The sequence below is a fragment of the Trachinotus anak genome, unplaced genomic scaffold (assembly GCF_046630095.1).
Source record: "Trachinotus anak isolate AG129_WGS33_773 ecotype Australia unplaced genomic scaffold, CSIRO_AGI_Tana_v1 ptg000031l, whole genome shotgun sequence".
NCBI lineage: Eukaryota > Metazoa > Chordata > Actinopteri > Carangiformes > Carangidae > Trachinotus > Trachinotus anak.
The window spans coordinates 1,054,734-1,066,472 of NW_027273882.1; the positions used below are offsets into that span (position 1 = coordinate 1,054,734).

Consider the following 11,739-nt stretch of genomic DNA (forward strand, 5'->3'; position numbering starts at 1 on the left):
ATAAAAGCAAATTTGATCTTCCAGATGCTCTATTCACACATTCAGACCTTTCAACATAACCATTTCAAATAAGAAACCTTTTAAGGCTGAGAGAGAGAGAGAGAGAGAGAGAGATGGGACTTCAAAACAACCGTGTAAAAAGAGCTTTACAGACACATTACATCAAATACATGTGGTAGGGTGCAGGTAGCTGGAGTGCCCCCTGCAGGAGAGGGCTATAATAACTCAAAGTAAGACAAACCTTATTTAGAGTATATTAGAATATAATGTATATAGAACATGCTACAAAGTGGTTCACAGTTACAAATGAAACAGTAGTACATATTCTCTGCTTATCGCCTCAAAGGCGTAGAAACAAAAGGCCTTTTTCACAGCAGACATCTTGACTTGATATAGTGGGAAAAGCACATGAACAATGGCATCATTATATTCAAGTGTCCCGTGAGTCAGCGTGGACAACACCTGGACCCTGACGCTCAAGTGGATACATGGAGTTCAGTCATCATTCCTTTTACTGTTGACACCTGTGGTTTTCCTATTGTGAAGAGTCAAAATGTCTTCCATGAAAAAACCCTATTATAAAATGCTGTTGAGAAAAAACGCATCTTTAGGCAGTTTAAATGGGAAGTCCTCTGATTTCACACACACAGTTTAGTTTACTCATCATGGGGAGTTCTGTTCAGGATATGACAACAGTTGTATGATGTCCTCTGTGGTTCTGGATGTGGCTTTCGCAGGTTTTAAAAACCAACTTTGATGATGTCACCAGGGTTATCTTGGCTTGAACTTGAGGCCAGCGAAAGTTCGGTCACCATGAATCTTAAACTCGACTTGGTTTGTGACTCGCCTCCGTCCTGTTCTCTATACACTTCTAGATGAAATATTTCATTCTGAGTCAAACCACCCAAGATACTGTCAAGCAAACAACAACAAAAAAAAACAGCCTTCCAAAGGTATCATCTGTAGATTGTGCCACAGCTTGTCTTGCTTGTCTTAATAATTGATGCCTGCCTGCAATTCTGTTATGCCTCTTTTTCTTTTTTTTTTCAAATTTCATATCATTCAGGGTTTTTTTTTCCCCTGGTGCTCCAGTTGGTTGGCTTCCGCAGAGCTTGAAGGAAAGTCACAGCATTTGGATAGCCACTTATCACACTCAGGCACGCAAGAAATTAAACCTCCATAGCCTCAGGTGAATGCTCTGCTGGTCAAGGTACTTTGCATTTCAGAGTCATTACATTGCTGCTCTGCACTGCTTGTCTTCTGTTCGGGGGTGGGGGGGCAGTGGTGGTCCATACTACTGACAACATGTCAGGAACAAGTTCTGTGTAATCATCCTGTTTCAGTAATTGTCCAGTCCCTGTTGAAGATATGAGATCAGATGTAAATATATGTAGAGGGATTTAAGCTGTTTATTCCAAGGCCAAGATTTCATTCCACCCTGGATAAGTAGAGCAATCTTAGAAGTCAAGAGGATCAGTTTGTGTTCACCAGCCTGCTCTTTTCTCACAGTCAGTGCACAGCAGAGAAAGCTCCTGGTCTTGGCACATACACAGAGCTGAGCGCCGTCTCCCCAGAAATCAGCTCACAGTCTTTATTCTCCTAATACATTATTGAAAGCTATTTTTGCAGCTGCACTCTGAGAACAAAGGTATTGCAGTTGTCACTTTCAACTTCACAGACAGAAGGGGTAGGATATTTTGGGAATCTTTTTTTTTTTTTTTTTGCTTTTTTTCCTCTCCCTGAAGTACCACAAGACTTGACTCCCCTCAAGCAATTTTTGTCTTAGCATCTGCCAGTATCATGAGTGTGTCAAAAGCCTTTTGTTATCACGCTTTTCAAAAGGGCCATCATAGGTTTGGAATACACCCATTATATGCTGGCCATTCTGCACTGAGGCAAATGTAATTATGATAAGACTTAAAGCTGACTTCTGCAGGATTTTCATTCATGAGCTTGATTTTTATTTCCCTTTCATTTTCTTAGCTTGATCTTCGCTCGTATTTTGAAGATGATTCTGACTTCAGCCTCATGTTTTTCTGTTTTATCTTGCTTGTAGCACGCAGCACTGGCAAACACATCAGTATGTTAAGTCCAAATTGCATGGCTGAATTATCATGCCCCCCCACCCCCCGACTCTCAAGCCATACCAGACTTCAAATGTCTTACAGAGTTACTGAGATGTTACACTGTCACTGTGCGAGTCTGGATTTTAGGTTACAAATCCTCAGAGCCCTGCAGACCAACCAAGCGAGACCCTGAGTCACCAACTGCAGTGTGTGTCTGTGTGTGTCTATGTGTGTGTGTGTGTGTGTGTGTGTGTGTGTGTGTGTGTTCTGGTGTTCAGAGAAGAGGGAGTGAAACTGTACAAGAAGGGAAAACTCAATTAATGTCACCTTGCACAGCAAAGCAACATCCAGGGCCTTTTTCTATGCCAGGCTTAAAATTGAAACATCTCTCTTTACACGATTTGTGGTTTTTGTTGTTTTTTTTTTTCCTCGGCAGCAAATGGATTCAGCCTGCAACCTTCACTGATGATTAATTACACAAACAATTATTATGCCTGTCAGTTCACAGTGGGGTTAGGCCAAAGACGTCAGTAAATTTCTCCCTGGGCTAGAGGAGGTTTTAAAGCGCCTGTTAGAGTCGTCAGATGAGCCTACAGAGACAGGATTTTTATTTCTTTATTTTTTTCTTTTTACCTGATAGATTTTACAGCACAGTATGTCCCAACAACCTTGGGGTGCATTCCCACATGAACATACATCATTGTTCTTTACTCAGACGGTGCGCTGAACAAGCTGGTGGAACCAGTGGTGCTGCTCAGATGCCAGTAGCACCAGTGGATGCAGTGAGCAGCTGGTCAATGTGTAACAATTCCTCTAGCCACCATTATTCTCCCATGTAAACACGTACAGTATGTTCTCAGTCAACAGGATGAGTACAGCAAAGGCTAAATCAAATCACTTTGAGGAAAAGAGCAAGCAGCTATGTGCATTTTCTGATACTAAACTGTCCAAATGGTACAAAATCTTTATCTCCTAAAATGGTGACAGTACTTGAGACTTGGAAGAAATCATTCAAAATGGGACAGATGTCTTTTCTCTTTCTTTCTTCATGTCCCTACGGTAAATCTGAGGCTGCAGCCAGCAGCTGATTAGCTTAGCTTAGCTTAGCTTAGCATAAACACCCTGACAGAACCACAGCTTGTCATTTTTACACTTCAGTTTTTGTACGGAGTAAACAAACGAGCTACAACGTGTAGCATCGTGAGCTCTGGAGGTACTAACAGGTGGCTTTCCCCAAGGTAGATATGATGGTATATAATGTGTATTGGCCAATCTTCCATGATTAGCCAATATTGGCATAAACAAATTCTTCGCTTTTTTTTTTAAGACTTGTACTGTGATAAGTCTCACCTTTATTTTTAAACTTGCCAGCGCCCTTTGGGGGACAATGGCAACAACGTCTCTATCACTTCCCTGTACAGCAGTTTCTTCTCACGTATGGCCGATAAATACACATCAACCCTGATATCCAGCATCTGTCATATTGTAAAATGGCCAATAGAATCATCCATGCTGGCATTTTACCAGTTGGGCTCCAGTCTGAACATTTACATTAATAATACAAGATACTGAAACCCGCTACTTTATCTCCTTTAAACCCTTTAAGCACAGCGAGGCAATAATTTCCAGCAAAAAGCACAATAAATTCACTTCATATACTGAACGTAGGTGTTTATTTTCAACAAAGCTTTATGTGTATCCTTTAATCCACTATTATCTGAAATGAGGTGAACTCATTAAAGGCTGCAGGGTAAGGTGGGCTACGATGATACATGCAGTGAGATAATAAACATTTGTCACATGTACACGCTTATGCTTCTTATATTTCTGGTTGTACTGTGCATTGTTGGCAAAGTTTCAAATCATTTACCACGACAGCTACTTGGGTTGTTTGGTATAATTTGTTTAAATTATGACCTTGACTATAGTTTGATTTATACTGGTATCGCATACACTGTAAATTGTGTCTCTGTGTCTTGATCATCCAACCATGGACGCTACAGGGAAAAAACAGACTGTCGTGTTACCAGCTAGGACACCCTGTCCCAACCCCTGCTGCTGCTTCAGGAGGCAACAATGAGCTGATGGTTGTAACAAGGACATTTTTTTTTTTTTTTGCGTGTGTGTGTGCCTTTCGATGATCCCCAATAGGTGATTACACCTTTCTCTAAGGTCGAACTGTTCTCCAGTTTGTCTGCTCCAGTCGGGGAGAAATTAACATCCAAACAAGCCAGGTCCTTGTTGTTCTTGGAGAAGGTGAGAAAAAATGACAAGAATCAAATTGCTCTGACAGCAAACTACTATGGCCCAGGATGTTAGTGAGCTTTGAGTGAGTTAGAGTTCAAAAGGACCTGAGACACAAGAGTCTCACTTTGAATTCTATCTGTCAAAGTGTCTTTGAGGAAGAAACCAAACTCCCAACAGAGCCAGTTCATGAGCAGGACGATCGCCTCAACTGTGAACATCTGTGCAGGTGATTTAAACAATTCAACCCACTCCCCCCTCCAACAAAACCAAAAAAAAAAAAAAAACCTTAAAAAAGGTCACAACCAGGACACTATCCAACGCAGTGACCGGCTCCTGACTTGATCCTCTCCACTGCTCCCTGAGTTTTGAATTTTCAAGCGACATGTGTTATGTATTCCCAGATCCCTTCTGCAGCTGCTCCTGTGGTCGGGCGAGTGCTGTGGGCTTTGGTTTATGTAATGACTGCAAAGCAACACACACATACAGTACGGCTGACTGAGCTGCTGCATGGCCAACACTGTAGCAAGCCCAAACAGAATCGTTACAAACACTTTCGCTTATTAAATTGGCATGCTGCTGGATGCAAGACTTTATTTTCATAGTTTGGTGCAAAGGACTCAGGAGAGTAAACAGTGTTTGAAGGCCAAGGATCCGCTCATGCCATTAGAAACATTCTTAGTGCAAAAACCTCTTTCTTTCTTTTTGAATAGATGGCATCAACAATGATGAGCTTCTTCACTGCAAGCAACACTGCACTGCACCGCACCATTTGTGTCATAAAAGGCTGACAGGGATGGATATATTTCTGTGTAGCATACTAGCACATATTCAAGCTGATCACAAGTCAGTTATCATCTTTTACAGCAGGCAGCTCTGGCATTCAAGGGAAATAACATTTTAGAGCTATTAGCAGTAACCACCTGTCAGTGGTCTGTCCCTTTGACTTAAACCTCTGCTCGTCATGTTGCTGAAAGGTCTGCGTAGATTATTCTCACATGACAATAGAGCTGACGGAGACAAAATCCCTCAGGCTGTGTGTGTGGTGCACACTCACTAATGACCTTAAAAGGCCTCCATGCAGCGGTCAAAGGTCGGCTGGGGGCAGACTGAGACTCCGCTCTCATTAAAATGTTTACAGAAACCATGAAAGCACCATAAATGCTGATTCAGAGCTACACTCAGTTTCTGTCAAAATTAGGTGGTCATACCCTCCAGATACTCACTGCAAATATACAGAACAAGAGCTCCACATAGTGGATGACGTAGTTTGCTCCTTCATAATACAGCAATACATATAATACAGACCTTGGAAACACACACATGTACACTGTGTCAGTGAAACTCAGATTAAGACTATTTTCTCACCACCCCCCCTCCCCCCAAAAAAAGAAAGAAACCCTGTTTCATGTGAAAAGTGCATATGCAAAGACTCTTGCTCTTCATCAAGAAACCTTTGTCGGGGTTTTTCAGTCTCAGCATCGCAGCCCCGTTCTTGATTCTGAATCTTGAAGAGACAGTTTGACATTCTCTCAAGTCCACTCTTCACTGGTTTCCCCTGCAGCAGTGTATTTAAGAGTCAGATCTGCAAGAAGAAAGACATCAGTGAACTGTAAAGCAAAGTTTCATTTATGTTCTCAGCTGTTTTCAGACTGTTCCAGTTCATAAAAAAAAACGGTGCCACAGAAGCAAGAAAACCCTGTCAGCACTGGGATGGATCTCATCTCTTTCACACAACACAGGATTATTGTCTGCTCTTATGAAAAATAAATACACTAATTTCTTCTGAATTATGGGCCACATGTCATTGGTAAAATATTGGCTACTATTTCCATGCAAGCTCCAGGGAATTAAAAAACTTAGCTGTAAATAAAAAGTAAATCTTCCAAAATATTGTCATTTAAATTAGTTTCTATTTACACAGTGGAATGCCAACCTCCATCCCGACCTAAAATGCAGTTTCCTGCACTATTGTTTTTTTGACTCTACTAATTGATTTATTGACTAATCGTTTCACATCTGATGAAAGTACCTCCACGAGTGATTGTATAAAAACGTGCACTGACTTACCAGGGCAAAGGACTTTTGTCAGTGACGCCTTCACCTCCATCAGCTCTGGGTTCTCCTCAGAGTCTTTACTGGCGTGGAAGCTTGTGAAGTGCAGCGCAGGCCAATAGTCCTTTTTCCCAACCATTTTTTCATGGACAACCGTTCTCCAGTCTTCTCTGTTCAAAAAAACTGCAATGTGTTTAAAAGTGTAATCAAAAATTAAATTTCCCAATTTTTCCAGACTTTTTTTTTTTTTTTTTACGTACTGTAACTGTAGTTTCTGAATAATGGCCTTTAAACACTTCCACGCATCCAGGTTGCTCCTCCAGCAGGCGAAGTCCAGCATTTCCAGGACGACTCCTAAAGCTTTGTGGTGATCACTTGTTTTCTCTTGAAGAAAAAAAAAAACAAAAACACAATAGTGATGGATACTATTGAACAGGGAAAAGGTTACTGGAAGAAATGTCTATAATAACAGACAATATATTTAAAAAACTAGACAATAAAATGAACTCTTGATGTGGCCTGTTCCATGTTGTCACAACTGAGAAGTACTATGGACACACAAAGTCATGACTTAGCAAACGTTTTACTTTTCTTAACATGAATTTGTTTAACTTGAGTTGTGCATATTAATTATCTGGTAAGGTTGTGAACTTGCCAAATGGCAGATATTTAACTGAAGCCTGCTTTTACCTGACTGAAGCAGGAGAGAGCTGTACTCCAACATCAACTCGTGGCTTGGGACCAACACCTGGAGGATCTACAGCATGAAAAGGTGAAGTTTTAAAGATGCATTAGTAACTGTGTGTTGTTTGTGTGCGTTACTTTGAATCTAATAACAATCAGATAAGTTCTAGTTAAAATCTCAACTATATGCAGTTTCATGGGGATTATTAGTTTCATAATCGCTCTCCAAAAGTAACAAAAAGAAATATATGAAGACGCTCTAGTTATCTTCTTAAATACCATTTCAAGTGTCATTAATGACAAAACAAAGCAATACTTCAACACTGTACTAGCTACAGTGTTTTTAATATCCACCTTCAACACTTTCATCAGTTTCCTCTCTGAAGCATCATGTCGCTTTAGGTACTGGTACAGATAGACGTGCGCATTGGGATTGGGTGGAAAACTGTTGTCATAGGCGTAGTCATTCAGGACTCTCAGAGCCTCCTTGTGATCCTCATAGAACTCCAGCATCTGCCAGAATAACACAAAGGTTGTACAGTGAGTCCGGATAGTTCCTTACAACAGCCGGCCTGACAGGAACATTCGAAGACATGGAGCACAAAAATGTTCTTTCTTAATACAAGAGCATGAAACTGACACTGGTGATATCAAAATGTACAGTAGGTCCATTCTTGGGCTGAATTTACTGATTATTTTCCCGATTCATTGACTCACCCAGTTGGTCTACAAAATGTCAGCAAATTGTAAAAATGAAATCTGGCAGTTGGGGCTGCTTGCTTACCTCAACATAACTCAGTATGAAGGGGTCCCAGACACCAGGATTTTTTAAGATCTCCTTAATATTCACAGAGGCCTGTCTGAAGTAGTTACGCATCTCTTGATTGTCACCAGAGTCAGGGAAGTCTGAAAACAGGCGTCATATAAAAAGGTCTGCTTAGAAACAACTAAGAAGAAGCATTTTTAAAACACTAAATCACATCAGAGGGCATTAAGTAGCACACACACGCACATTTTTCACAACATAACAGCTCTTAAGTTCCTCTATTTTGCTTTGCAGTTACTAGGTCTGCCCTGTAGGTGGCAGTATGACATCACACAAGAGCTTGCAGCGTGCCAATGTAACAGAGACAAGTAAATAATAAATGCTGTGGGGCATGGACTCATGTATTGCCTTACCAGTCCTAGCGTGTGTGAACCTTTTGTCGCACCAGATGATATAATCCAGCAGGCTCCTGTAAGCCTGGATCAGTTTAGTCTTCTGATGCTGAGCTGCTGACTCCTTCCCATGCCTCCAGCTTTCCGCCACAGACAGCTGATGCTTTGCCTCTTCAATGTGACCATGGAGCAGCAGGTGGAAGGCATGTTCCAGACTGATCTAGAGAGCCAAAAAAAAACAATTTGTCTCAAATGTGATAAGGAAATCAACAAACTGTGCACTGTGCAGTCAGATTAGCTAACGTACCGTGAGGTAATTCTTAAATCCTGAATGTTTCATTCGTTCATAGATGTTGTTGTAGTCTTCCAGCTTTGAGTTGGGGTGATGGTGAAGGATCTCAATGCTGAGTCTCCAAATAAGCTACAAAGAGAGTTAATATCCAACATGTGTATATCAAACTTTCATACAGTACTGTATACATAACATGACACTTTATTTATACATACTGGATACTCTTTAGTAAAAACATCTGCAATCCCAGCAAATGTATTTTGGCTGGATCAGTATAAAATAATGAGGCTGTGTTTTTGGAAACAGAAACAGGGATTTTACAGTTTGGGACAGGTTTTATTCACATTGTCGGGTGGAATGAATGTAGAATTATGTGTAGTGATGTATGTTTTTTTGTGTCATATATGTCCGTATGGGCTGATCACTGGGTATATGATACAAAATAAGCTACAGAAAAAACCTACCTCTTTATATTGCTGTCTGGAGCCTTGAGTTGTATCTTCTAACATTTGGGGGTAACATGCCATATATTCTGCTGCCTCTTGCCATCTATGATGTAACATGGCTTCTCTGATCCGCTCCAAACAGATCCTGGTACTCTGATGAAACCCAGATTCATACGGTGTCTCTACAGGTAAAAAACAAAGTTATTATTTGATGAACAGGATGCATGTGCCATACATATTATTATCCATTATAGGTTCTATAGGCTGACTGACACTGGATTTTGATTTTTTGGAGCATTAATACTAATATCGATATTTGCAAATGGAAACCTGTAAATTTGTTTTATTAAAAATTATGACTAAGTTGCATTAAGTTGTAACAATCTATGTACTGGTGGAATTGTTTTTATCTTTAAATGTTTCTGTTATGGAATTATTTGTTCTTCAGCAGCTATCATACAGTATGTGATACCAATACATCTGCGATACATTAATAATGGCTGATATATCAGCCCAGACAGTTTATCGGTGTAGCTCTTATAGGTTTACATTGAAAAAGAACAGCATATGTATGGATACTGCACAACTCACCTACACACATGGGATTAACCAAAGGGAGCTTGGGTTTTTTCTGTCCTTTTGCAGAGCTGTTGTCCGAAGAGTCGCTGTCATCCTCCACATCTTCAAGACGCCCCAGCTCTGTTTCCAAGTCATCCATGATCAGCACAGCAGTCAGACTCAGGTAAGACAGCTGCCTTTTATCACTCCCTCAAATGGGCGCTTCTAGGAACAAAATAAGTATTTACTTACAAACCATGAAGGTAGCTGCGGAGAAAGTCTGAAGGAGCACATAGGCTCACAAGACACAAACATCTTGCAGAGTCTTACTTCTCGCACTGAGAAAAACAAACATCTAGTGTGTATGCAGCATCAGTCAGCCTCTACACTTCCTTGAACTGCTCACACTAAACCTGAAAACCTGCAGCTCGTCATTCGTCTGAAGAAACACTGCATCCAGACCTGGCACTGACAGTTAGCTATGGCTAACTGCTTTGTAATGAAGGTCTAACAGGAAACATGCATTGGCAGACCACAATTAGCTGACTTTTGAGTCACACTAACAAGCTAATGTTAGCTTGTTAGTTAAGTTTGAAGCTAAAACAGTTTTACACAACTGCCCACAAAGTTATTATAGATATTTATAGACAGACTGAGATATTTTAAACTATAGAGTAGACGCAAGCTATAAAGTAAACTCGTCTCCTACCTCCTGTGCCGATGCTAAATGTGATTAGTGAACAAACGTTTCTAACTATTTCTGTTTGGTGGCTGAGGAAGTGGAGGGAAAAGCTACCAGATTATTGGTTGATGCAACCGGAAAAGGCGGAGCTGCTACTTTTTTTTGTTTTGTTTTTTTAAGTAACTTTATTTATAACACATTGGTGACAGGTACAGTGATAACCTCAATGCTGTACATTTCAGGTAAGGTACCAAAACAGAATAATACCTCCTTAGAACATAACATAACAGGAATATACAAGCAACGAAATTTGAGCCATTAAAACAATAATTAATAAAAGTAACTTAGAATAAATTATATTCAGACATAAGTCTATAGAGCGGGGGCTTTTGACCTTTTTTTATCAATTTGTTAGATAAAGAAAATTCATTTTTATTGCATTCCACAATGTGAGGGATTTGGCACAGAAACATTTGTGTATTTAGACTTTTGTTATGATGATATTAACTAGTAATTTAGTATGGTTGTTCCTCAGGATTACTCCCAACTAAGTATTTTTGAAAGAGAAGAGGTCTATATATGGATTTGGAGTTTAGCTAATCATACAAGAATCCTCATAAATTTTGGATTATGTCACAAGGATAAAACAGGTGCTCTGTTGTTTCTACATTTGTGTTGCATAGGTGACAATTAACAAACAGAAAATTTGCTCTGATTAATGAATTAGGAGGAAACATTTTGTTTAATTTTTAAGATGTTATTCCACTATTATTCCACAGTGAGACAAGGGTTGAAATGATGTTTATAAATCATTTATCGGTCTGGCAGGACTTGCTGGTGGAAGGCAGGAGGTTTAAAAGGCAATTTATTTTATCAAAATTACAAAGTGAGGAAGCTTCTCGGAGACCATGCACAGACCTTCATTAGATTCAGGCTGTCTTAGTGTCCCTCATGTAATCCCAGACTGACTCCATGATGTTGAGATATAGTGCGGGCCAGACCAGCTTCTGCATGACTCCTTGTTCCTCTTGTCTCTGGAGATATTACTACTCTGACTGTACGTGTGTGGTTGTTGTCATGCTGCAAAATGAATTTGATATAGTATATACCAGGACCTTCAGTGAACACACCCTCTTTTTTTTTTTTACCTCAGTTGGCAAACCAGTTTCAATACAAGGTCAGTTCCCATGGTAGTATTTATAAAAACCTGTTGTTTTTGTTGATGTTTATAAATACAGTATACATTGATTTTTTTTTTTCTGATAATAACGTGAAGGTGATATGCCCTGAGTTATGGGATCAGTTAAGTTTATCTTATGTTACAATTTGAAACAACACTGTGTGCAAACATTTTATCTATTTAATGATATGACAGTTATCTCTCTTTTTCACACTGCCTAATTTGGAGTAGTGATATTTGACACTGGTTATGTTTTTTTTTTGTTTTTTTTTGTTTTTTTTTTTGGCGACATGCCCATTTGTCATTCCTTACAACCCTAAAGGGTGGATATTTAGTTTTAAGTTTTTGTCATTAACTATTTCCCTGGCTGACAA

General features: G+C 39.8%; 1 protein-coding gene across 3 annotated transcripts; it reads right to left on the minus strand.

Moving 5' to 3' along the window:
* Positions 1-5,615: 5,615 nt before the first annotated feature.
* On the minus strand, positions 5,616-10,350 carry taf1a (TATA box binding protein (TBP)-associated factor, RNA polymerase I, A). Of its 3 annotated transcripts, none has more exons than XR_011686498.1 (11): positions 10,202-10,350; positions 9,537-9,725; positions 8,964-9,127; positions 8,515-8,628; positions 8,229-8,427; positions 7,834-7,955; positions 7,404-7,562; positions 7,056-7,122; positions 6,626-6,749; positions 6,381-6,548; positions 5,616-5,895 (listed from the first exon to the last, which is right to left on the minus strand). XR_011686498.1 is itself a non-coding variant. In XM_071467741.1 (11 exons), exons 2-11 carry the CDS (start codon positions 9,661-9,663, stop codon positions 5,843-5,845), a joined length of 1,284 nt encoding a protein of 427 aa, XP_071323842.1. In that variant the 5' UTR covers positions 9,664-9,725; positions 10,202-10,350; the 3' UTR covers positions 5,616-5,842. The 3 variants fall into 3 exon arrangements, 2 of the variants coding, with proteins under 2 accessions (XP_071323842.1, XP_071323843.1); XM_071467741.1 differs by having other exon boundaries at positions 6,381-6,535; XM_071467742.1 differs by having other exon boundaries at positions 6,381-6,535; positions 9,537-9,728; positions 10,213-10,321.
* Positions 10,351-11,739: the final 1,389 nt, after the last annotated feature.

What these genes read in the sequence shown, in the direction of transcription:
- taf1a (XM_071467741.1), bottom strand. Translation starts at nt 9,663, where the DNA reads ATGGATGACTTGGAAACAGAGCTGGGGCGTCTTGAAGATGTGGAGGAT. An exon ending in GTTCACACACGCTAGGACTG is followed by an intron (nt 7,956 to 8,228) that starts GTAAGGCAATAC and finishes GCCTGTTTTCAG; the next exon opens with ACTTCCCTGACTCTGGTGAC. An exon ending in AACTGATGAAAGTGTTGAAG is followed by an intron (nt 7,123 to 7,403) that starts GTGGATATTAAA and finishes TTCATGCTGTAG; the next exon opens with ATCCTCCAGGTGTTGGTCCC.